Source organism: Rhamphochromis longiceps, linkage group LG23 (genome assembly GCF_057381845.1).
Source record: "Rhamphochromis longiceps isolate RC_006_pf linkage group LG23, R_longiceps_female_GT1.1, whole genome shotgun sequence".
Classification (NCBI taxonomy): domain Eukaryota; kingdom Metazoa; phylum Chordata; class Actinopteri; order Cichliformes; family Cichlidae; genus Rhamphochromis; species Rhamphochromis longiceps.
Window position 1 is genome coordinate 13,539,688 of NC_140578.1, and position 26,705 is coordinate 13,566,392.

Consider the following 26,705-nt stretch of genomic DNA (forward strand, 5'->3'; position numbering starts at 1 on the left):
CAGACTTTCTCACGTATTTTTTGGCTAAGTCCACACACAAATCTTTTTTACACACACACAAATCTTTTTTACACACACACAAATCTTTTTTACACACACACAAATTCTTTTTACACATACAAATCCTGATTTGCAAGTACAAAACTGATTTACAAGTACAAAATATTTATGACCACAATTTGAGCCCATACTTCAGAGCATGACTTCAGAAACCAGTGAGTGATGTCATGTAGTTGTGCATCTTTTAAAAGAAGTGGAAAATTGAGATTCATCAGGGACAATGCAGGGATTCAACATCTTGCCCAAGGATGCTTCGACATGGTGATTGGAGTATTTAGGAAATCGATCCACCAATCTTCTGATCGGTAGAGCTCCTCAATCTCCTAACCCACAGTTTTCCCAAAGAAAGCTCATATTAGTTGTCCCACGATGAGCTTTATTGTACGACAGTGGACAGTTAGAAATGATCACAGGGTTATAGTTAAAAACAAATCAATCATGATAATCACCTTTTAGGTAGTTCAACTCGCCAAGACACATTAACTGGGGGGATGTTTTATTTCACAATTTTAACACAGAGTAAAAAATTTGCATCTGTAAAATTGACATAAAGGGAAAATCATTGTGGAGATTAACTTTCGATATACTTTTTGAAGATGGGCTAATTTAAAGGTTGCGTGTGCAACCTAAACACACAAATTGTGAAGTCGCTTTGACACTTGTCCAGCTTTCACTGTGATTTGAAGATTTTCCAGTGTGAGGAAAATTCAACTTTGTAACATTTTTTTGTTTTTTGAGAAACAAAATACTGAATAGAACTTTGCTTCCAAGAAAATCTTTAATGTTTTTACATCAGGTAAATTAATGTCTAATAATTGTCTGGAATTCAACTTTCTTTTAATCTAAAAAAATTGAGTACACGTGCGAAACGATGCGTCCTGTGCACATAAATGACATCTGTGACATTTTGGTGAGCAGAAACAGGTCAAATATTTTGAGCTAAAAAAAAAAATCCACAAATGTAATGAAACTGACATTTACACGAAGTTCAAGAACAAATCTTATTAGACCTAGGTCTTTAACTTTGACTCAGACTCATTCAAATTGGATTTATTTATTCATAATAACACGCTAGAATTATTTAACTTGAGACAGTTTTGGTTTTGTGTCCATCATTAAAAACACCAAAGAGACCAATAACTTCTGATTTTGTTACTCATACACAGACCAGAGCATACATGACTTTAAATAAAAACTGAGAAATCTGCAACTACTTCGTTTCATGTAATAATTCAATGTTTTTTTAAGGAAAGCACAAAAAAGTTGATTGCTAATCCAAAAACAGAGAACTACTGTGAGTACAAGTTTCAGTCTGCAGTTACAGACACACAGCATGCTTTCAGCGAGCTGTCATGCCACAGAGTTTAGATGTCAAAGCGGCGGTTCCTGGTTTGCACAGTCTTCCTGTCGCTGAGGTACATGTTAACGTAGGAGCTTATAAGATCGTCCATCTTGTAGCCCTTTTAACAGAAGAGAGTTATATAAAGAAAAGGAAATGTAGACGAAATATAAACCAAAACTTACAGAGTGTTTCACGTCTTACCAGTGACGTTTCACACAGGAACTTGCTGCCGTTGACTAAATTACCAATAGTCATGTGAAAGTAGGTGCTTCCACTGGACCAGTTAGCAATGCGGTTGAATGGATGAGTTGCCAGAGTTTCCTTCAAAGAAAAAAAAAAAAAACATGAATAAAAACATGAATAAAATGTTGATATGAGAGAAGGGCACTGAAATTTTTATTGCTCCATAGAGTTTTAGACTTTCTTTAACCTTGGTTTTTGGATGAATGATTGTGAGTCCTTGCTTGCTGATGGCAATTCGCACAATATCTGGAAATTTTTGCTCTGATGTTTGCTGAAAAGAAAGAAAGATAAGCAAATGAGGAAACTGTCAAGCTAGAGTCATGTTGCACTATTTGCAGAAACAGTGCTAAAGACCAGAGGCCCGACAAATAGTGACAGATATCAATAGCGATCAGATAAACACGCTGCCCACGCAGCCAATCTGATAGCTGATACCAAGATAACCATCGTGTGAGCTGCACTCGCTGGAGGCCTCACCTTCACATCAAAGAAAGCACAGCCAAATGTCGGCCAACGGTGAACCGCCTTCAGGAACGCCACCTTAGCTTCATCAGCTGTCATTCCAGTTTGTTTGTTAAATGAGGCGGTAATGTTCTGAAAATGAAAGTACAGATGTATCACAGAGTGAAACAACACCTTCAAGTGACCACTGCCTCTAATGAGGTTAATGGTTTTCTAGCATTAACACTGATGATTAAGAGGGAAGGAAAAAACCAAACCTACATGACCCTGTTTGTAAAAGCGAACCCTAAACCTAATAAGTGGTCGAGCCACCCTTAGCAGCAACAACTGCAACGAAGAGTTTGCGATAACTGGCAGTGAGTCTTTTGGTTCACTCATCTTTGCAGAATTGTTGTAATTCAGCCACATTGGAGGGTTTGCAAGCATGAACCACCTTTGTTTTTTCTTAAGAGACTCAGAGGTGGACTTGCTGGTGTGTTTTGGATCATTGTCCTGCTGCAGAACACAAGCATGCTTCAGTTTGAGTCACGAACAGATGGATGGACATTCTTCTTCAGGATTTTTCGGTAGACGGCAGAATTCATGGATCTGTTTATCACGGCAAGTCTTCCAGGTCCCAGCCCCAGACCGTCACACTACCACGCTACACCACAGAGTATTTTCCCAAAACTCTCAGGGATCATCAAGATGTTTTCTGGCAAAACTCAGACGAGCCTTTGTGTTCCTTTTGCTCAGCAGTGGTTTTGGTCTTGGAACTCAGTCTCTTTCATATGGTGTAGTTATGAACTCTGACATTAACCGAGGCAAATGAGGCCTGCAGTTCTTTGGATGTTGCTCTGGGGTCTTTTGTGGCCTGTTGGATGAGTTGTCAATGCGCTCTTGGAGTACTTTTGGTAGGCTGGTCATTCCTGTTTCAGGTTTTCTCCATGTGCGGATAACGGCTGTCATCGTGGTTCACTGGAGCCCCAAAGCCTCGGCTTTGTAACCCTTTCCAGACTGATAGATGTCAGCGACTTTGTTTCTCAGCTGTTTCGATGGATTGTGACAGAATTTATGGATCCACGTTGTGCTGCTTTTGGAGATCTTATGTCTTATGTTTGAGATATTATGTTGCTTTTTTTCCCCTGTGTGTCTTGCTTCCAAATTTTATTGTGCAAGCAACTGTACATTGACAATAAAAGTTGTAAGTTCTAAGATCTTTTAGCCTGCTTCAGTTTGTCGCACAGGATCTATTTAAGTGACTAGTTGATTCAGCAGGTGTGGCATTAATAAGACCTGGGTGTGTTCAGTGTAAGTGAACTCAGCTTTGTAAAAAAAATGGTTTGGACATATGCAAAAAAGGGATAGTGGATATACTGGACGAAGATAACATGTCTTTTGTCCTGTTTTCCTTCTCTCGCCACAACCAGCCATAGCAGATGGCCCCGCCCCTCCCTGAGCCTGGTTCTGCCGGAGGTTTCTTCCAGTTGAAAGGGAGTTTTTCCTTCCCACTGTCACCAGAGTACTTGCTCACAGGGGGTCATATGATTGTTGGGTTTTTCTCTGTATGTATTATTGTAGGGCCTACCTTACAATATAAAGCACTTTGAGGCTACTTTTGTTGCGATTTGGCGCTGTAAAAATAAAATTTCATTGAACTGAAGAGAACGTTTAAGATGACGCTGGCTGCAGGAGTTAAAAAGGAAGACAACAGAGATTTATTGTGGATGTAGTAAAAGAGGAAATGCAGACAGAGAAGGATGCCCTGTGATAGGGTGAGATAGAAGCAAGCCGTCCTACCTTCTTCCACTCATTTTCAGACATAGCCTTCAGCTGGTCAGTGGGCACCAGCTCCTTCAGCAACTTGGGAATCATGACTAACTGGTTCTTATCATTGTTGACCTTTATGCAGAAGAGCAGAGCCGCAATTTTGAGCATTTCCTCTTTGGTGCACACATGATAGCCTCTTAGGTATTTGGGTAACTCCTGGAAATTAGAAAGACATTTCGTTAACTTATTTTTTAACAGGTCTTGGCCAAAGTTTCACTTTTTAACCGAGTATTCAAAACGTTTTTCAGTTGCAGGCAACTGTTACTAGATTTGTGTGAGGAGGAATTGTGTTAATGGAAACATCTCGCTTCATATCAGCTGGAAAATTGGAAAATGAGACATCATTCAAATGTACCTGAGGGAAATGGAAGATAAGATCTGCTTTTGTGTCTCTGCCAGGGATCACGTTAAACCACAACTTCCTCATGAAGAACACAGTATAGTTGACCAGCCCACCTGCGGAACACACACGAGCACAGAGGTTTGTACAGGTGTATAGTAGACCATTTAAAGTCCCGCCGTCATTCTAATCAGAAGATGATTTATTACCATCAATCCTTTTCACACTCTTGGACCAGTCAGTGATTTGCCTCAGACTGTCAAAGAAGTAGTCTGTCTCATTCAAACTGAGAAACTGAAACAGAATAAAAAAAACACAACAACAGGCTGGTTTTTGTTCATCAAAGATGCCAGACCGTCTATTGTATAAATGTATAAAAATACTGAATGAACCTTGTCATTTGTTTTGACAAAAATGCTGAAGCCATCTGCTGAAGACAGTTCGAGCTTCCTGGAAATGTTCAGAATCAGATCCTTGATCCTGGTGTTGGTGGCCACTTCAAATATCTGGAGAAGGATGAGATTAATCTCAGATAACACCAAAATGCAATCTCCACCCAGCAATGGCCTTTTCTGGTTTCATTAAAAGAGTTGGTGTTTTTACCTCATCTGTGTCATTAGGGAAGTGGATTTTGTGGCGGATCTGGGTGCTGTTTTGTTGGATGGCATCTAACTCCACATGGTGAGGTGGGAGCTTCCTGGGCTCCATCCTAGAGCAGAACAACAATTATTAGGTACCTGCCTTTTTGTTCTTTTTCCTAACAGATAAGTCCAAAGGTTCAGTGTTTCTAAAGCAACTGACTTTTCTTCTTAGTACCACCTCAATTTAGGTTAAATGCTAAATATACCACCTGCCTAACAGTCTGTTGGCCCCCCTTTTGCTGCCAAAACAGCCCTGATGCATTGAGGCATGGACTCCACTAAACCCCTGAAGGCCTGCTGTGGTATCTGCACCAAGACATTAGCAATAGATCCTTCAAGTCCTGTAAGCTCTGAGGTGTGGTCTCCATTGCCCATTGCTCTGTGGTTAAGTTCAGATGCTCATGTGCCCATTTTTGGTGCTTTCGGCGGTGGAGAGGAGTCACCATGGCTACCCTGACTGGTCTGTGGAAGCCCCATATGCAACAAACTGTGATGTACTGTGTATTCTTACATTTTTCTATCAGAACCAAATTGCCAACTTTTTTTTTTTGGCAATTTGAGCTACAGTGGCTACAAGCTGGGATAGGCCAAGTGGATGGATGGATGGATGGATGAGCCAGCCTTCAGTCTCATACATCAGTGAGCCTTGGCCAGCCATGACCTTGTCGCTGGTTCACCACTGCTCCTTCCTTGGACTTGGACACTTTTACAGATACTGACCACTGCAGACTGGGAACACCCCCAAAATGTTCTGATCCTCATGCCTGCCATTTTTCCTGCTTCTACATCTACTTTGAGGACAAAATGTTTACTTCCTCCGTGATATATCCCACACAGTAACAGGTGCCACGATGAGGAGATAATCTGTGGTATTCGTTTATGCCTGATTGGTGTATATAATTAATGAGCCAAAAATGTAATGTTACTCCAGTACCAAAAAGCATGTGGTCTTGGACTTCTTGGAATATGAGTGTGAGTATATGAGAATATGAGTAATTTAGAGATATGAACATATATTTTAAGGAGGCCACAGACTCAAGTGTACCCCATAATTCCAGTCAGTTGATCTCTTTACCACCTCACATTAGCTGTTCAGCTAATGCATTCAGGACATGCTATTTAAACTGCTTTAGTCTTTCTACAGTTACTTCTCCTTTTGCAATCCTTTTTGGAACCCACCTCCAGCGCAGCTCCTCCTTTTAATGCTTTTTCTGACCTTACCATTTATACCTATAGACGTTCACTTAGACCACACCTCACCTAATAAAGTTTGACACATGCTTGTTGGGAAGGTCACAGAACAAAGAGACAAACACTTCATGGAGCTTGTTGATATTCATCAGCATTGCCTCGAAGTCACATTGACCACACTTAACAGACCTACGTCTAACATTCAAATGATGTAAACAAAGTACTGGCTGCAACACTTTGCATTTCTCCACATTTCTGACCTAGTATCTCTGCTTTGTTGCAATAGGTGACTAAAGGGAGCCCAGTACGGGCATGATTATTCAAATTCACAACTCCATATTTTCATTTTTGGATTCTACTAGAGTAGCTTTACATGACTTTTATTTCCTTTACGCCACAGTTCTTCCGATTCACTGCCCCTTGTAAATAAGACTTGCAAAGCATGTGGGCAGGTCTTCCAAATGCCTGAGATTTCAGTAACATCGTAGAAAAAAACTGTGTGAAACTGAGCATTTAGCAGTCCCCTTGCTTCCTTGTATATACCACATTATGTGAAAAAGTTTAACATGAATGTCCACCACAGCAAAATGAGACATAAGACAGGAAATCGTGTAAATCATCATGGTTGTCTTTTAACTTCACTTTCTTCTTTTGTCCTAAGAAAAAGTAGAATTATTCCCCCCTTTGTTGTGACCAGTATGCTTGTGTTTGAATGATAAATGTTTTCTTTCTGTATTTTCTGATTACTAATAAAAGCTTTAATAACAAATGAGTCTCTGCAAGCCTGTTAGCATTATGGAGGAAAGCCTGGATGCAAATCAGATATATTTATAACTGAGGTCATGCAAATTCTGAATGTGGTCCTTTCACTGTGAAGATGATGCAACACATTTGTACGAAAAGGACTGTGTTCATCACCGCAAGCAGGTTCTGCACAACTTGATCTCAGTGAATCTATAAAAAGAAGTTAAATTATTTGACATTTCCTTTTCACACCTGAGGGAGGGTGATGCAACTTTCAGTCCTTTTTTACTCTTTAAACCAACTTTAAACGAGAAGCAGACTCTATCGACGCATTCTTCCTGTCGCACACTCAAAAGCGTCTCTGTGTTTATGTGTGATACATAATACAGGCCAGCGTGCGGTACAAACCTCAGAGAGCTCTGCATGCGCTGCAAACAGTCAGAGGCAAGTGGCTCTCTGCGTCGCGACTCCAGAAATCGCTGAGCATGTTTCAGAAGAGGCTGACTGGGAGGAAACAGGCCGCAGCTTAGCCACATCAGCTGCCAGCCATGCTCCATGCTTAACCTGGGTGAAGAATAGAAAAAATAATAAAGAAAATTTCTATCCCGGTCGCTCCTGCACTGAAACAAAGAAGGGCTACCTTCAAAACCTCCAATATTTTACCCTTTAAGTGTCTGAGAAGGCACATATATATTATATTTATTTATATCTTGTGATATTTTGAACAGTTTGTCCTTCCATGAGCATCTTATGCAACATCATGGAAAGTTGTGTGGAAATGTGTACATGTATTTTTTAACATTATAGGCTTATATACTGTTTAAATTTTCCACTTCTCACTGTTTTGGAGTGATCCATGACTAACAGACCAAGAAGACTGAGAGAGAACTTAATAACCGGAGCGTGCAGAGCAGACAGGCAGGCTGTGGACAGAAACTACTCTCAGTTCATTCTTGCAACTGTGACTGTGTGATTATCTGTCAGGTGAGTTTCTGCATGCATCGCGTCTTACAAATTTTTGGATGCATGTACACAGGAAATAACATGTTTACCGGTTGTTATTGTTGGTCATCTGCTTCATGATCTGGCAGTAAATCTCATCCCTCAGAGCATCGTGTTTAGTGGCGGGGCTGAAGATTTGGTCAGTGAGTTCGAGGGGATTCTGCTGCTGCTTGGTGGGGTAATCACCCATGTACTTCAGGATTGGTACACAGCAGTCAAGGATGGCTAACAATGGTGGATTTTGAACAGCTGAGGTTACAGAAATACCTTTCTGTAACATCCCATTAGTCAGTATCTGTTTTCCCCCCTCTTATATTTCAAGACCTTGCAGCTGTCTCGTGGTTTCAGTTCTTCTTCTGTGTACTACTTATTACTACTCTGGTTTCCAACTTTCCTTGCTTACTAGGTTCTGGGCTTAAAATAAACAAAAAGAGTTAGAAGAAATATGAATATGTCCAGAGAAAGAAGCAGGTAAATTTTATGACTTCATTTTGTTTCATGTTGAGGTGTTTAGCTAATATCTGTCCACTAAGGTTTACTGCAGCCTTTATGTGACTGAATGCAGGGCCAGATGCCACTGTGAAAATGGCAGCTGAATAGCAGAAGATGATTGCAATTGTTCTATTAGGTTAGCACCACCTAGTGTGTCTGCCTTTTAGTAGCATCGTCGTCATCAAGCAGCAACCTGTGAAACGGAAAAATGAAACCAAAGAGGAAGTGCCAAAAAAACTGCAGTTTCGTGAGGCTGGCGAGTCGCAGTCCCCACAGACCGCTGTGTTAAAATGTCCACTTTACAGCAGAAATGAACATGTTACAGCCTGCCGCTGTTTCAGACTCTGTGGATAGTTTCACCCTTCATAACAAATCTTTATAACTCCACCTGGACACTAGAGTTAGGAGTATGCCCACTTTGATTGACTGGTGTGCTGATGCTGATCGCTGTGTGCTAGGCCTCGCCTGTGACTGAGAAACCTTATGCTGTTAATGACTTGACATGCCCTAAAACACAACGCACTTTAAACTAACTTAAATTAGAATCATGTTCTATAAAATAAGACTTAAATCTAGTGATAGAGACCATAAACTCATAAGGAAAGTGTTTGCTGGGGTCATAAGTCGCGTATAAAGTAAGATCATGCGCTCATAGAGCTCTGCACAATTAGACTTGTTGCCCCCTGCTGGCCATTGCAAAGAATGCAGCTTTGTTTTCCACTTTTTAGACCCAGAGGCTTTGCCCAGCTTCTTTGTTAATGGTTTACCATGTAAAAAAAAATTGGTGAAAATTTTTTTAATTATTGCATCTTCTAGTATCCAAAGGATATCAGTGAAAGCTAGACAGGCTTTGTGGGTGAACTCTGGGTGGCCTCCAAGCTTCTTGAGTAGTGGCTGTCTTATTGGCTCTCTGGAGTGGACCCACAACCTTTCGGGTGCAGCATTCCTAGCGATCACCTGACGGTTCACATCCTTAATGGGCTGCCTGGAAAGAGGAGAAAGAGTGGTGCTGTCAGTACTGTTTCACTGATCTGCTGGTGAAAAAAGCCAGCAGAAGAATGGACGAAATTTTCAGATACCTGAAATACTCGACAGAGAAATCTTTCAGTGAATAAGGAGCAATTCTCCCCACTGTGCCTGTTTCTTTCATGGTGGCCTGTATGATGTCCTTCCTCTGGTTTGGTGAGAGGTTGATGAGGTTCTGAAAAAAAAGGAAACACCCACCGCATTTAGTCTTCATGCTAGCAAAAAGGTCTATAACTGAAAAAAATGGAGGCAGGTGCTGAACTGACAGCAAGACAGTAATGAAAGTGAAAACAATGAAAAGTTATATATATATATATATATATATATATATATATATATATATATATATATATATATATATATATATATATATATATATATATATATATAGCTATATCTATATCTATATATATATATATAGATATATCTATCTATATATATATAGATATATATATATAGATATATATAGATATATATATATAGATATATAGATATATATATATAGATAGATAGATAGATAGATAGATAGATAGATAGATAGATAGATAGATAGATAGATAGATAGATAGATATGTCTTCATGTGTGTTGTGATATCATAAAAATGTTTCATATCACTAATTTCTCAGGCTTTTTTTTTTTTTCCAAAATTTGGTCAATTGTACGTTGATTCACGTTTATTCTGATTTGATTGGCTGCTCCGTACCATGACCTCGTTGGTGGGTTTGCTGAGCGTTGGCAGGATTGTGATGGCATCGATGGGGACGGCCCCGGTTTGTTTCGTGCGATCGTTTTGGCCCTTAACCCAGCCGTGGTCCTGAGAGAAATCATTGTCTTTAATGAGCATGATGAGCTCTCCTTTCTTGAAGCTGAGGAACGTGGCGTCTTCTGGAGAGGATTGAAAAACAACTGAGAAGTCAGTCAGTTAATAATCAGGAGAAATTACTTCAAAGGAAGAGGAAGTGGGGCACTGACCTTGCTTCTCGACTTCTTTCAGGGCCACGGCGTACTGCGAACGCTCCGTCAGCCCACTGACAAACATGGTAATCAGCTCGGCCATGTCCGCCGCTGAGGGGCCGCTCAGGGTGAAGTCTCCTTTCAGCGTCATCAGAGACACGGCCTGGCCAGATTTTTTAACATTCCTGAGAACCACCACCGAGCCAAAAACACGATTAAAGCATTCCTCTTTTAGCAAATTCAACAAGTTGTTAAAAAAACAAATTGTTTATGGAACAATTTTCTGAAAATATCCAATATTTCCTTCACGATTACAGTTGCAAAAAGACAAAATTGTCTTGCCTTATAATAAATATTCAAGACTGTGATTTAAAGCTAAAAAGACTTTAAAATAGGTCAAATGTTTTTATTAAAGATTTGTCCTTTAAGGAGGACAGAAGAACAAAAACAAATCTTGTTTATCTTTTATCTTGTTCATAGTTTTTGGGAGCCAGAATTTCACAGATAGCGCATCCGTGTTAACAAGAGTATACCTTCAGGTAATCTTGTTTCCCTCTTGGATTCTCCTGAACAAAGCCTAAACAGGTTTACCTCACAGCGTTGACAGCCATTACTTCTGGGAAGGAGAGTTCTGCCAGCCTCTTCTCTCGCTCATCCAGGAATGTGATTCCTGTCCAGTTTATGGCCACAATAAACTTGCTCTTTGGCAGTGGAGGGCCTGGGAACATCATGGAGAAACTGATCATTTCCTGTTCCTGAGAGTTTAATCTAAGCTGTTTAAGATATTAAAATAATGCAGAAAATGTGAAAAATATCAGTGAAAAGCAGCAGTAGTGGCCGAGTTTAACGACAATAAGGGAACTGCAACAATGAGTCAGTTTGGTGCCATTTTAAAGCAGAAAGGCTGATTGTTGCTTGCTCACAAATTTGACAATTTGCTGCTGACAATCTGAACACTCGTAAGTGTTGAGCCTCAAACAGAGCATAAAAAAATTAAAATAAACAAGAATTAAATGATAACTACCCCCCCAGCCTCAAGCAACGGTTCTTTTTTACGGTTTGATTTTAACTTAAAGGTTTACACTTTTATGTACAAGGAACAAAGACGCCTACCTGAAAGTTTGGCAACCTCAAAGAACCTGGAGAAGAAGATGGGCCACTTCTGTCGAGCGTAATCGACTATCTCCGCCTTCAGCGAATCCGTCTTTTGTTTGGAACTCACATACGAGCCCTGTGACCGGATTACAAAGACAAAAGAAATGATTCTACCCACAACATTTTTTTAACCCTCTATGTGTTACAGCATGTGATCCAGGATGCGACTGACCTGAGCATAGGCAGTGCTGACCATCTGCACCCAGTTACTCTCTGTCTTGGTCTCCAGCAGAGAGTTACTGATGCAGTCCTGCACAACATCCTTCACGTTTTCTGGGCGGCTGTCCGATCCGTGTTGGATGTACAAATGTTTTGCAGCGAGGTCGACATAGTCGTCCTCCTGGGGAAGTGAAATGTGGGAAAAACTCACGTTAGAGGTGTACGGCAGGAATGCTTAGTTGAATCCTTGGTTACAATACAAGCAATAGGAGCGCACCTTTTGACACTGGTACTCTCCAGACTTCAAGCCATGGATGATCTGCTTGTAGATGAGGTCTGTGCTGAGCTTGTCGTCACTGCAGTTATGCCAGGGGGTGAAGATCTCTTTACGGAAGATGAGACGCCAGGGGGCGTGCTGCTCCTGGCCTCCCCTCCTCTTTGTGTCCTGCTCACACCGGGAGATGGCGTCCATCACGTGCTCCCGGCCGCTGCCCAGAGCCCACACCTTCAACACAGCTTACCGTGTTAATATCTATCCATTTATTGACATACTTGTATTCATATTTAACTCGTACAATTATCAGGGAGGCATGTAACCAGTATGACCATCACTGCAAGCATCCCATCATGATTTTTTTGTTTTTACTGTGTATTCTGGGTCACCTCTGTGCTTCTTTCCCTTAGAGCCTCTTTTTTTTTTGCACGTGCTTGTATTTTTTGTGACTTCCTGCTCGCATTAGTGTTTGCACAATACGGAAATAATCAGAGCTTGGTTGAATTCTCCAAATCTAAAGAAAGATGCTTCTTTTATTACCTCCTTTACCAGAGCATGCTCTGGAGCATTGTTTATGAAAGGAAGGTAGATAAGACTGGTCCCCAATTCAGAGCATTTACAAACAGGAATAATATAAATCAATAAAAAGCTGTTTAAGTCACACCGTAAGTCGGGTTTGACTGAGTGGAAAACTAGGAAGGTTTCAGATATTCCTTTCATGTAAAAAAAACCAAAACAACAAATTTTAACTGGCTTTATTTACATTTTTTCTGTTTTTCTTTTGCTTCTTCTCGTTCCTTTCTGCCACGGAAATCAAAGGCTTAGGTCTGAGCGTTCGGCTCTGTCAACAAGTTATTTCTGGTAATGAGCGTTTTTGCACTGCAAAGTGAAAAAAATCCTCACTCACTAACGCTTTTGGGCCCTGCATCTTCACAGCTCATAGGGTTTATATTTATGAGCTGTTTATAACAAATTGAGATGAGCGGCTGATAGATGTCTATTCTGGACGCTCTGATTGCCACAGGATGCTTTCCGCATATCAGCTTCCCATTTCAGATGAAAGAATTTGGATCCGTCTGTAAACATGTACCTTTGCATACAAGGCGACGTAGATGGAAAAGCCAAAGCTGTCTTTGAGGTTGATTTTGTTGGAGATAAGCTGGCAGATCTCTTTAGATGTAGATGCTGAGTCGACGGGGAGGTTAATGGAGCGGTTGTCCATAAGCATCACAGTCACAACTATGGGCTTTTTTGTCTTGGTGGCCTGTCACGGTGCAGGAAATAAACATGTTAGTTAAGTGGAAATCACAGTTTGTGCATATTTTCTGCACCTTAAGTTAGTAGCTTACTCAACTTACACAAAAACATTTTTCAACTGTAAAGCAATATATCTAGAAACATGTGCGGTTTAATTTTTCAATGAGATTTCAGATGCCGCATAATTCCAACTGAGACCAAACCAACACTGTAAATGTGGACTGTGACGTCTCCTGGCAGCATTTTTTGAAATTCTTTTAAAAAGATGTGAGCATGTTACAGGATGTTTGTATAGCTAGTGTCAGCTGCTAATGTAGCATCTCATCAAATTTCAGCACAGAATTTCTTTTCTTTTATAACGATAATGACAGAGTCAGAGAAGTCTGCAGTCATATGCAGTTCTCTGAAAAAGTGCAGCCCTCTAACGTGATGTTTTCTGTGTGTCTTCCACGTGGTTGTGGAGTAATTTTAGCCCTTTAGCTGTTAGACAGATGGCCTCACATTTGACTTTAGAGTACTTTGGCCTAAAGAGGAGACAAAACGCTACGTCCAGATGAACAGAATCAACCTTTGGAGAGGTGCTGTGTATTATTTTTCTGGGAAGGCACCCATCAGGCTAAGGTGTAGATTTAATGCATAAAGTATTGTTGTCATTTAGAGTTACTGAGCATAGATTGAAGGAATTTTGAAAATGCTGCATTTTTCATATGAAGCTGTATAAATCTCAGCACCTGCAGCTCCAGATAGGAGGGAGGCTCCTCTCGTGTGCCGTTCATCACGGTGCGCCGCAGCCTGTCAGCGCAGTAGGACGAGTAGCCGCTCGGAGCCAAGCGGATGAAACTTTGGAGGTACTGCAAAGACAAGAGTAAAAGGTAAAACATCACAGCATTGAAATGCGCACAGCTGTTACGGCTGCTGTACTCACCTTTATAAATCGCTCACTGGGAGGAAAAACGCCCAAACAAAGCGACAGCAGGATCCAACCACGGAAGAAGCCCGTACGATTGTTGTTGTCATGAAGCTGTTTGCAGATCTGACAGTAAATCTCATCTCTGTTGCAGAAAACTGTGTATTAGCAGAAGCTCGGAAAGAGATATCAACAGCGGAGCTATGCGATTTCAAACTTCTGTAACCTGAGGTCAGGCCTGACGATGGCGTATCCAACGATGTAGTGAAGCTTTTCCAGAGAAGTCAGGGGTCTGTCCAGTGTGTCCGACTCTCCAGTCAAGACTTCGGGATCCTCCTTCACAGTCTGCAGAGTGGCAGGCTTGGAAACTTCCGTCTGATCATCTGACTGTTGGAGAAAAATGTAAATGTCCATTAGCTTGGTTAAAAAGTGAACGGCAACAAAATATTCTGGCTTCTGCCTCACCTCCTCCATGATGATCGAGGTTTTTCTGAAGTTTAAACCAGATTTGGGGATTCCATTTTCTTGAACATTTGATACTTTTCTGTTTTTGGACAGTAGGTCAGTGAATGTGGAGCCCTTTCGTCCTCGAGCGCTTGCATCTGGTACAGTGTACACCTTCTGGTTTTGAGGGGTCTGGTTGGGCACAGCAGAAGCCTTCCTGGTTCTTGTCAGGATGTCTATAAAGATGGAGCCCCTTTTGTTTTGTCCTGGTGGCTCAGGGACTGTAGAAGCTTCTGTTTCTTTTCTATTTCTCAGCACCCTCTAAAAAAATGAAAAAGTAAATGGTCAAACATCTCTGGAAACTGGCCCATGATTATCAAAATGAACACTGATTAAATTTGTCAAGTCTCTCCTGCAAGATCATCCTCTAGTGCCATTTTGGACTGCGTCTTGTGCAACAGTGTCTTAGTCCAGTTGGTTTGATGGTCTTACTTGTAATGCATTCTACCTCGCAGTTGTGTGTACTCTTTGATGATGAAAGATTCATGAGAGTGTGAGTGTGGTTAAAAAGAATTTCAAGCGAATCAAGTGTTATAATGTCACATTTAGCCAAAAAGTGCTTTGAGCAGAAAAGCATAAGTCAGACACACAGTGAAACTCACGGCCTTTCATTTATTCCTGCATGCACGCCAATATCCACGTGTAATAGAAGAACAAAAAGCCACAAATAACAGGCGAAAGATTAAGGAAAAGATTATCTACAAAAATGAGTCTACAGCAGTCTTTGAAACAAACCACAGATTAGCCGAGGAAGGCTATTGCAAAGTTTAGAAACTATAACCTCAAAAGCATGATCAGCTCTGATTTTTAATTAGGTGACTGGAACAATTAGGAGACCCTGATCAGGTGATCAGAGAGGCCGGCTGCAGCTATAAGGTATCAGTAGCAGTTTTTATGTGAAAGTTTATGTAAAGAGAAAGTTACAAGAATTGAGATGGGAGAAAATTTAAGTGCTGTCTAGTCATTCTGTACTATTATGTGTCAACGAAGGTTTTACTTTTTTGTTTTTTTTAATAAAAGAGAAAAGACTGAATGAGCTTTTAGATGTAAGACTCTGAATTCAGTTCTCAGTCAAAATAACAGCAAGACTCTTAGCAGTCTTAATTTGATGTTGCTGGGAATGACTGACCCCAGACTGAAAACGAGAACCTCCGTTTTGCCAGGATTAAGATGGAGCAAACTTAAAGACATTCCGTTTTTTGAGGTTTTGATTCCTACCTGATCCAGGCCCACCATGTTGCTGAGACGTCTGTCCTTTCTGGACATCAGCTCCTGTGGCATAAAGCGATCCTGTGAGGAGGGTACCCTAACCTGGGCCCGTTTCTTTGGCTCAGGGAGGTCTCCCATAAACCTCAGGATGATCCACCACACTGTGAGCGAAGCCTGGTGAAAGCACAAAAGAGACATGATTAAACTTTATTAAAAACAGACAGAAACACGTGGAATTATGATGTGTGGTGAACTAAGAGAAGCACCAGAACATCATCTTCATCCTCATGGTAGAGCAGGGGCTGATGAAGCCTCTGTCGGATATGGGTGTGGGTGGCTGCACCCTGGAAGTACATGGAGGCAAACTTGGCGAAGGAGTACTCATCCAGGTCATCATAGTCTTCGTTGGGAAGATCCTCCTCCATCTGGATTTTGTCAATGTCTATCTCTTCAATTATCCGTTTCCCACCAAAATTCTGCAAACACATACAAGCACGTGTGACTCATCGGCTTATATCTAAAAATCATTCAACACCTGCCAAAACATCTGGTTCCAAACCTCATATCCCATGGGTGCCTGCCCCTCCTGCCCTCCTACAGTGTTGGGCATTAAAGTAAGGAAGTCAAACATGTCATCCACCATCTCCTGGTCTGACTGCCGCTTGGCCTCCATCTCTCTCTTCTGTCTCAACACCTCCTCCAAGTGCCTCTGTTTCTCCAGAATGAGCCGCTGTTCCTCTTCTTTCTCTTTAGCAGAGAGGTACATCTGAAAGAGCAAAAACAGTGCTCTAAGCAGGGGGCAACTAACCTTGTTGCAAAAATAAGTCAGACTACATAGAAGCCTATCAGGAAATGAATCAACTGCTCATCCGTAAACACTAAGGTCACAGATCAACTAAAGTTTGGTCTCAGTCATCAGTTTAAATTGTTCCCTACTACAGCTTGATGTGCATTGTGTAAATTCTGCCCTCACACTGAGTAAACAGATGATAAAGCAGGGTATGTGGCCACTCCTCGCTGGTGACAACAACAGACAAATTACCAAACTTCACAAAGCCATAAAGATAAATGCTTTTATGGATGGAGTAAACTAAAGCAAGGAATAAATACTTGAAATTATGCTCTAACATTATAAAATAAATGTGAAATAAAAACTAAAATAACTGATAGATAGCAGCACAGTGGAAATAAGATGAAACATCGGTGGTGGTGGTACTTACGTCTCTCTTCATCTTTTCGAGAGCTTTTTTCGCCAGTATGCCCCTGGTGTGTGCCTGTAGCAGGATTACAGCCTTCCTCTTGCGCTTCCATTCCTTCCTGGCCAGGTGTCCTCGAACATGGGTCTGTAGCACGAGGGTCGCCTGCCTTCTCTTTTTATATTGGAAGTGGAGCTGGCGAGAGCGAACCTGTGCCTGCAGCCTTGCAAAGCCCAGCTGCACCTGGAATCGGAAGATGAGCGAAGGTTTAAAGCAAGCGAAGCCTCCATTTTCACTCGAGTCAATGCTGATTTTTGAAAACGCGACTTGCCACTTTGTACAGCTTCCTGCCTTTGTGTCCTCGCCAGTATTTCTGAATCACGATCGCGGCTGACCTTTTCCTCAGGAATTCTTTCCTTTAGATGGCATGAATCATGCAAATTTGAAGCAGTAATTCACATGTAAGAATACTAAATAAATAAATAAATAAATAAATAAATAAATAAATAAATAAAGCGTAATGCAGATCTAATCCTCCTACCTGTATTTGTAGCCTCTCAGGACTTTCTGGATCAAAAGGGCTTTCACATTTAGTTGTTTTATTCGCTCTACTTCAAGCATTGTGTCATGATGGTCCTGAAAGAAAACAGCAGAAATTACCATTTTATTTCCTTTTCATTTCCTGCGCTGGTTCTTGACTGCTGACGTTCAGACAGTAGTGAGATTCTTTTATGTACTTATGTATTTCTATGCTGGCAAAGCAGAGTGCTCCAATAGATTTTAGTTCTCCTCATCTGTATTGAATTTCTGCGGCACAGTTGATAAGAACAGGCCCTTCTCTGTAAAGGCCGCTTCCTATCAGCAGTGCATGTTTTCAGATTGCCGTACGTTTAAGAAAAATGTGTAGGCAACTGTGTATGTAGGGATAAATACAGACCGCAGAGGTGCACTATGAGACAACCTTGAAGGGCATGTTAGGTTTTTGGAAGTCTATGACTGCTTAGTGCACACATATTTCAGTATTTCAAACCATATACATTCAGCTAAGATTGTTCTTATAAGCTTCCAAACCTTTAGGAATATCTTTGTCTTTCCAGTCTTCCAGTCACCTTCTCCGGTAAGCAGGTTTTCACAAATACTTTCACAGCATTTCTCTTCGCTTTCCTGTTAAACCAGCATTTAAAAAAAAAAAAAGAAAGACAACAACGTAAATAACATTATATGGAAGACTTTCATTTGGATTTATGCTTACATATGAGTTGGTCATAGAAAGAATTTTGCTGATCAAAACACAGATTTTGTCAAAAACAACTCACGGTATTTGGATCACAGATGGAAGTTCTCAGAAGGACACGATATCGAGTTAGAAACTCATCAAATGTGTAGCGTACAGGATACCCAGCTTTCCGGATCCTGATGGTCTCCATCATACCGGAGTAACGGAGCTGCCGCATGCACAGCTCTCTGTCAAACAGCTGAGACAAAGAGGTACTAAATGAGATTTGAAGCAATTTCTTCTTTTTTTTCCAGTTTTCAAGCATGTTTTATTCTGTTTGAGAGGACCAAGACTGTCTCCTCACCATGGGCTTCTTGAAGTCATTGGGTTTGATGCAGCGGATGAAATACGGCTGGCATGCAGTCAACGTTTTCATCAGGGAATCCAGGGACTGGCGGAACTGACCGCTCAGTGTTGGCACACGCTTCTTGCCATCTGGTACTTGTTGCTAATACAAATAAAGTGCAAATATGTGTAAAAAATTCTATACAGTGATGGTGATGTGAATGGTCAAGTGATAAAAGGCTGCACTAACCCCGGTGTTTCCCTTGGCTGATGTTATGGTCATTTTGGCGTTGGCAATCTTGATGCTACCGGAGGTGGATTTGAGGTCATTACGAAACACCTGTTTCAGGAGTTTGTTGGTGGACTTTTCCAACATCTTAATGAGGTCTGAGCTCAGGGTGTCACGGTTTTTTTCAAGAAAACCTTAAACAAAAACAAAACATTGAGAACATCAGAGGAACATTACCAATCGGACGAAACAGGTTGGCTTTAAATGACTTAAGTGTACCTTGTGAGTCATAGAAGACCTTTCCAGCAAAATGCTCGATTCCAAACTGTGTTTCGTAGTTGTTCTTTGGGGGAAGATAGATGCCACCTTTCTCGTGATACTGGTTCATCTTTTGGAGCAGGGTGGCATCTGTGGCCTGAAAATTAAATTACACTTTTAAAACCCTTCCTTGCTTTGGTCCGTTAGAGAATTTAAAGTACGACGAGGACAAAGACCTTGGGGAAATTGCTTTCCTCGTCAATAAGCGACAGCAAGTTCATGGATTTGCTGGCCAGTACGTCCAGGGTTCGCTGGTTATCTTGGTAGTCAATGTGCTTCCAAACAATGTTTTCACGGGCGTACTCTTCCTGCTCAAGCTTGAAGACGTGCTTGACGAAGAACTGCTGCAGCTGCTCATTGGCGAAGTTGATGCACAGCTGCTCAAAGCTGCAGAAAAAGAAGAAACAAAGACAGAGGCTTAGTAAGAGTACCCACGCAGGCCTGGCCTGAGAACGGAGGACACCAACCTGTTTTTACTAAAGTTCTCAAAACCAAAGATGTCCAGAAGGCCGATGGATTGTTTGGCCTCGTTCTCCTCATCAGGCGGCTTGTAAATGGCACTGTTGATTTTCTCCACAATCCAAATGAAAAGTCTTCCGTATATACCCTGGAACAAATACACGGACACCAGCAATAAAGCTTTTTTTTAACGTGGAAACTGATCTGTGACCAGTTGCTACTGATGATGACTAAATTAACCTATCAGTATGCTGATGGCTAATCTGTAATCGTATCGGCTGGACTCTGTCTCAGAATGGAATTTCTGTGGTGAGAGGTGGCGGGCTGGGGTGGGTATTTTAGTATCCCCTCGGCTTGCTGCCTGTGCTTTAGAGTTTTCCTGGTGGACAAGAGGGTTTGTTCCCTGCACCTTTAGCCCATCGTCTGGGCTTATTCGGGAATGAGAATCTCCGAGTCTGAGGCCATGGTCCTCACCTTGGAAAAGGGTAACAACTCTGGGTCAGGGACGAGTTACTGTCCCAATTGGAGGAGTTTAAGTATCTTAAGCTCTTGTTCACGAGTGATGGGAAAGAGGAGTGGGAAATCGCTGGACTGATTGGTCCATTGCAGTGATGCTGCCACTGTACTGGTCTGTCTTGGTGAAGAAAGAGCTGAGTGTAAAAGTGAAGCTCTCGATTTACCGGTCGATCTACGTCCCTACCCTCACCTATGGTCACAAGCTTTGGTTAGTGACTGAAAGAATGAGATCACAGATTAAAAAGTGGTTGCTCCTCCACATCAAAATGAGCCGATTGAGGTGGTTCAGGCATCTCACAAGGATGCCTCGTAGGCACCTCCTAGATGAGGTGTTTCAGGCATGTCCCATCGGGAGGAGGCCCCAGGTCAGATCCCGGACATGCTGGAGAGATTATATCTCTCAGTGGATAGGGAGAGCGAGGTCTGGGATTCTCAGCTTAAGGTGCCCCCGCGACCTGGCCCAGATAAGCAGAAGAAAATGGACTGGTGGATGGATAAAATTACAATCTACACAGGAAAGTAGTATCTGATTACCTACTTTAAACCATCTAGGCCTATCTTCCTGACTGCTAAAATGAGCTGCAGCGTCACACATTCATTTTACTTTGACAAATGCGTCCCTGCTGTCCATGGCTTGAGCAGAGGTCAGACATTTGGTCACGTGTTCCCTGGCAGTCTGGAAGGAGCGCTGAGTCAGACCTTTCCCCAGTGCTTTGGGATCCACCTGAGGCAACAAGGTAGCACAATCAGACAAGATGATCTCTTAACTCTAGCTGTATCTTCAGAGAAAACGGCACATGCCTCCAAGAGCTCGCTCGCCATTTTGAAATTGGTCGACGTGTGGACGTTGCAGGCTTCCAGATTATCTACGATGGTGGCTGGAATTCCACAGGAAATCAATGTCAGTTACTTGAATGATTGCACCTGTTTCAAAATAATCTTCATTTTTAATGACTGCTTTACCCTCAAAGTCCACATTGCCCAGGTGAAGAATGGCTGCGAGCAGTTTGGAAATTTCCCACAAGTCATTTTCTGTGAATGTGAGAATCTTCAGAGCTGACTGGAAGTGAGCGTACTCCTTCACGTCGTCACGGCCCTCACAGCTGGTGCAGTTACCCTGGTGTGGTCACATGAGTTAAAACTGAATAAGCAGTGAGTTATCAGATCAAACATCCAGGGCACCAGTAATTGTTTCTGTTCAGTTTTGCTATTGAAACTATGACAAATCCCATGAAACTGATATACTGATATTATGGTTACAGAAACCATGACTATAAAGATTTTTAATTTGGTAAAATTAAAAATTAATTTGGTTGATTTTTCCCACCTGCTCCATGTATTTTCAGAAAACATAAATAAATCCAATCTTTAATCTAAACATCACAGTACCATGGTCAGATACTTGTACTCAGCGGCGTTTCCAAGGGAAAGAATCTTCTTCTTTTCTGCCGACATGCCCATCAGCATGTAGTAAAAGATGTGGTAGTTTCTTTCGTCTGGTGCCTGCACATTGATGCATGTGTTCTTTACTACAGGAAAGTTTGGCTTTAACACAATGCTGTTTCCGAAAAGTTCAGCAGACTGAAATTCCCACCTGACGACACACCCTGGACTTCTCCAGCAGGTACTGCTCAATGCGGGCACCTTCAATAGCCCCGCCCTTGGTGAAGCTGATGTCGATGTACTTCCCAAATCGACTGGAGTTGTCATTTCGAATGGTTTTGGCGTTACCGAAGGCTGAGAGGATAAGCTACAGTTAATAAAAGGCAAGTCAAATGACAAAAAGGTGCTGGATAAGACAGCGTACCCTCTAAGATGGGATTTGCTTCTAGGACCTGCTGCTCAATCCAGGAGCGCTGACCGCTCACTGCAGCCAGAAACTGCAGCATCAGCTTGGTGCTCTCGGTTTTCCCAGCTCCCGACTCTCCGCTGATAAAACACACGAGGGGGGTGTAGATGTGATGGATTTCCTGAATATTTTCATAAAGATCTCAAAAGGATTTGGCTCAAAATTAAACTTCAATACATTGATAAAGCAGTTCTGCTTGGATCAGTTCAGATCTTCTCTATTACTCAAGCAGCAAACTCAGGAATAAAATAACAAGGCATTCTAATAAGGAAGCGCATTTTATCTCCAGAAAGACCAGGACACTTAATGAGTCCTGGTCTTTCCTGTTAGAGCATACTTAAAGGATCTTTTTCATTTAGTCACCCAGACTGAATAACAAAGATTTCTGAACTGAAACTTTAGAGAAACTCCAAAACCGAATGCTAGTTTTGGTTATTTCCATTATAATAATAGAAACTGGGCCCTTTTTTGCTGTTTTAGTCTTATGTATATGATGTATTAACGCACCAGTGTCTTTTTTCTTTACATATAGTGCTTCATTTTTTTGAATTCCTAAAGCTTCCAGCATCGGGAAATATTTTCTTGTTAGGTGAATTAGACAAGGATCATGAACAGTCGGCTGAGTATAAAGGTAACAAAAGGCACCCACTATGTTCACTAATTAATATTCAATTAGGTGACAAATGTAAAGTCTGGAGAGACTGAGGACAAATTTTTAACTGGTTCTAGGTTGTAGTTTCTATTAACTGTAACAAGGTAACTGCCTGAAAGAACGCAAATTGTAGGTTATGTCCAAATATTAGTGAATATTTTTACCTTACCTTTAACCTTAGTGGTGATAATGGTGTTACCTTGTTAATACTTCACATTTATTACTTATTGGGCACTTAGGCGCTCCTGTAAAGGTAGCTCTCTCTTTTTCCCATAAACAAAAGCTCCAATTAATCATTTTACTCAGTCCAGCAATCATTTGTTATCTTTTAAAACAGACTTGATAGTAAAAAAAAAGAAAAGAAAAAAGAATGATGTGCAATAAGATGTAATAAATGTATATAATATTTGGAGTACTTAAAATTTCAGCACTAACATGATTTTTAAAGGATTTTATACCATCTCAAACAGATGCTCACTAAAGAAATTGTCAGAATTTAGCCCAGCTAGCTCACGCATGCACCACCTCCATAAAGATTGCAGTCTTAAATAATCTGAATATGTGACACAAATCTTTTCACCTTTAGCGCCTTTATCAAATACTTAGAGGTATTAATGTGAACAACACACAGATAAACAGAAATATGTGCTGGGGCAACATTTCATAACTCCAATAAATGGGCGAAATTTAAATGCTGAGATGTTTCAATGATCAAAGGAGGAAATGTGGTGGACCTACTGGTGACCATATCCATATATTTGGTCATCTTCTGAAATTAGAGGAATTGGGGGGGGGGGGGGAGGGTTTAAGGTACTTAAACAGGTATTCTACCAAACTTTCATAGAAGAATATCAGAGGGCATTGATGGAAAAACTAAAGAACAGAATTCAATTTAAACCATTCTCCTGACATATAAACACCCCATCATATCTTATAGACCCCAGAGTACCATATCACCCCAACAGAGAACGGTGCTCTCAGACTGCAGGCTTACTGAGACATTTAAAAGTGTAGTCTCTGTTTTTTCCCTGTTTCCCTATAATTTTATATTCCTTGTTCCTATTAAGAAATTTCTACAGTGTATTTGGGATGATTTCACTTAAGCCAAATAGTCTTAAATAACATCCATCAAAACATAATATAATTTAAATCTAGATGTACACGTAGTATAAACCAGTTTTATATGTTTAAACAATCTTTTTATGTGAAGTGTATGTATCTATGTATGATCACAATCTAATAATAAAATTCCAATCAAATGCTTTGATAAAGAATAAACATATTAAAGTGAATACTCTGATTTAAAGTCATCCACTTTACCTTCTCATGCTTTTTTCCTTTGCTGCTGCTGTATCATTTTTTCCTAGTCTCTACATTTATTCATTATAATTCATATAGATGCAGCTTAAAATTGAAAAACCAAGAGTCTGAACTGCATCTGTGACTATATGAGTGGTAAAACTGACATAAAAACCCAACCTGATGACACAGCACTGGTTCTTTCGGTTGCGGCGCATGTTGAAAAAGCAGCTGTCTGCGATGGAGAAGACATGAGGCGGCATTTCACCCAGCCGCCGGTCTGTGTACATGTGCACATGCTCAATAGTGTAGATGGGCAGCAGCTGGTAAGGGTTCACTGCGACCAGAATGGAGCCCGTGTATGTCTTTAAAACAGAGAGCAGCGAGTAAACACGTCGTTATCATGGTGGAAACTCAGCATGTGATACATAACTCTCACAGATTAGTCACAGTAAAAAAAAAGCAGAGATAAATGCTGAATGATTGCTCGATAAAATAACTGAGAAGTATAAGATAGAGGATATTACACTCAGTATAATTTGCCCCCAGCCTTTCACAGCAGTGTTTTTACACCACAAAAAAGGTCCAATTCATAATTAAACACACGCTCCGTTGAGTTTTGGCGTTGGGACTCATAAACACTGGGTTACTCTCTTTAAACAGAGGCTCATTGGTCTCTATGGAGACAAACAACACAGTGATAAACTGCAGGGCAAAGTCTGAGCCTGAAAGCTGTTCGCATCAAGTAAGCATTTCCATGGATGGTTATGGATGTCATAAAACTAGGCGGCTCTGCATTGAATCCAGGGAACATAAACTTACATAGATGATTCCTTCCTTGTGTCGTACCAGGATGTTCCTGAGCAGTCCGGCCTCGTTCAGGTCACCCAGCCTGATCATATCGTCTACGCCGTTCACAGAGGTCGGATGCATGGGCCGGATGCTTTTCTCATTTAACTTCTTGAGCTTGTGTTCCTGTGTGTTTGTTATTAAAGATCTCAAATTACACAGAAGGCAAATACAGCTCTTTTAAAGGCAGATTTCACATTATTGTAAAGAATCTGGCAGGAGCGCAGAGTATCGGTCGGGTTTTTGTACCTTTCCTTCGTCATCGAGCAGCTGAATCTGCCCGGTGTCTGTGACCTTAACCTCCGCCCCAATCGGCACCCCGGTGCCCGTGTCCACCCATACAAAATCTCCCTGTTTGGGTGAATTGGGAGTTATCATGAATAAAAAGGCCTTGTAATGATTTAGGATCATGAATCTTAATTATAGAAACAGAGAACTCATTCCTACCTTGCTCAGGTGCAGCATCGCTGAAATGTGAATTAAATCTGCAACGAAAACATTTTCTTTTCTACTTCTTATGAAGGAAAGGTTACAGCAATCGAACTTAAAACACAATCAATACAGATTTCCTTAGCCATGCTATAAAAATCAGTTTCCACAGTTTTGCACTTGCTCAAGGGTGTTTCAGCCACCCTCCTATTCCACCCCAAAATATTTTTGTAACCAGTTTTCCAAACATGACAAGCATTATTGTTGATATAATGATCAGAAGTAACAGGAAAATACATCAGTATCCTTAAAACAAGCTAAAAGGCTCAACAGCCTTTACTGGACTTGGACTAATCATTCTTATCTGTGGCAGTTAACCCCTAAAGACCAACTCTCAGTCAGGACAAACCCTGACTGAGAGTTGGTTTCATATCACTGCTGGAGATTTATACAACAGCCACATATTTTAGATATGTTAAAAAGCAGTCTTCTGCTACATTTACACAAACTTTAAAGGCAACTAAAATAAAGCATGGGTTTCACTTTGAAGACACGTTTGTTCAAAAGTATACACTGAATTTTATAACCTTGCTACTAAAGACCAAAAAAATACACAAAAAACATATAAATATTAAAAAAATCCATCTTTTCTAGCTACATTTTTAGAGAAATCAGCGCTTACCTGAGAACAGGTATGTGTTGCGTGGAAGCCCCTGCTACTGATGAGGGACTAGTTCCTTGAGTGGCTCTAAACCAGGAAGTTTTCCTGGCAAAGCCCCACTTTATGGTACTTTGACTTTGCTCCTGCAAACGCAGAACCAAGAGAGTAACTATTATAATGCCACATCCCAAACATTTACTTAATAGAAGCGCAAACCCCCCCCCTAAATTTATTTGTTTTTAAACACCTACTGCTGCTATTTATAAAGTGTTATTTTCACATAGTAAAAGTCAGGTTTCATGGTGGTTGATAAGGTACACAGTAGCACACAAATAGTCGTCATATTTTCATTTTTTTGGTCTTTCTGAACTTAAATGGTTCAAAAAACAAGTTAGAGTCTGAGTCAAAAGTGGAATGATGATTATATAAATGCCAGTGACAATAACTTTTCCTGATTGATAAACACGCTGTTGTCATGGGTCAAATACGTGCCAACACGTTGTGATGTATCACAGGCAATTATGTTGTAAAACAGCATGCAGTAAAAGGGAATGACTGGGCTCAGCCTGAAGATAAAAGAAGGCGAATAAAAACAGACAGGTCAGATTATTCCAGAAGCAAAAACCAAAATAAAGGAAGAAATTCAGCTGCATCAACATGTGGCCAAATTAAGTGACACGTGGGACTGAATCAGATTTTTCATGTAGTACTTGGTGACGGTGGGAAGAAAAACCCCCTGTTAACAGGAAGAAACCTCTGGCAGAAGCAGGCTCAGGGAGGGGCGGCCATCGGCTGTAATAGGCTGGGGGTGAGGTGAGGAAGGAGGTTAATAATAACTAATTACCACCTGATCCAGCCCCAACTATAAGCTTTATAAAAAATATATATATATATTTTTTTATGCCTAATGTTAAA

General features: G+C 41.0%; 1 protein-coding gene across 1 annotated transcript; it reads right to left on the reverse strand.

Moving 5' to 3' along the window:
- Window positions 1-538: 538 nt before the first annotated feature.
- Window positions 539-25,876, reverse strand: myo7ba (myosin VIIBa). Its single transcript, XM_085397948.1, has 48 exons — window positions 25,812-25,876; window positions 25,148-25,185; window positions 24,950-25,051; window positions 24,674-24,826; window positions 24,032-24,216; window positions 21,859-21,980; window positions 21,646-21,788; window positions 21,441-21,554; window positions 21,015-21,168; window positions 20,853-20,929; window positions 20,656-20,775; window positions 19,544-19,683; window positions 19,253-19,463; window positions 19,038-19,173; window positions 18,780-18,952; window positions 18,549-18,692; window positions 18,285-18,443; window positions 18,040-18,132; window positions 17,510-17,604; window positions 17,300-17,384; window positions 16,993-17,211; window positions 16,332-16,538; window positions 16,039-16,248; window positions 15,782-15,946; window positions 14,525-14,824; window positions 14,286-14,446; window positions 14,078-14,204; window positions 13,884-14,003; window positions 12,986-13,159; window positions 11,899-12,126; window positions 11,635-11,802; window positions 11,421-11,538; window positions 10,899-11,025; window positions 10,326-10,492; window positions 10,057-10,238; window positions 9,406-9,527; window positions 9,157-9,311; window positions 7,885-8,038; window positions 7,241-7,396; window positions 4,860-4,965; window positions 4,649-4,762; window positions 4,466-4,550; window positions 4,272-4,372; window positions 3,887-4,072; window positions 2,123-2,239; window positions 1,833-1,916; window positions 1,604-1,723; window positions 539-1,520 (listed from the first exon to the last, which is right to left on the reverse strand). The coding sequence occupies exons 2-48, from the start codon at window positions 25,163-25,165 to the stop codon at window positions 1,425-1,427; spliced, it is 6,693 nt and encodes a 2,230-aa protein (XP_085254074.1). The 5' UTR covers window positions 25,166-25,185; window positions 25,812-25,876; the 3' UTR covers window positions 539-1,424.
- Between the last annotated feature and the right edge of the window lie 829 nt (window positions 25,877-26,705).

What these genes read in the sequence shown, in the direction of transcription:
- myo7ba (XM_085397948.1), bottom strand. An exon ending in AGGCACCCATGGGATATGAG is followed by an intron (nt 16,249 to 16,331) that starts GTTTGGAACCAG and finishes ATGTGTTTGCAG; the next exon opens with AATTTTGGTGGGAAACGGAT. An exon ending in TTCTCTGTCGAGTATTTCAG is followed by an intron (nt 9,312 to 9,405) that starts GTATCTGAAAAT and finishes TCCTCTTTCCAG; the next exon opens with GCAGCCCATTAAGGATGTGA.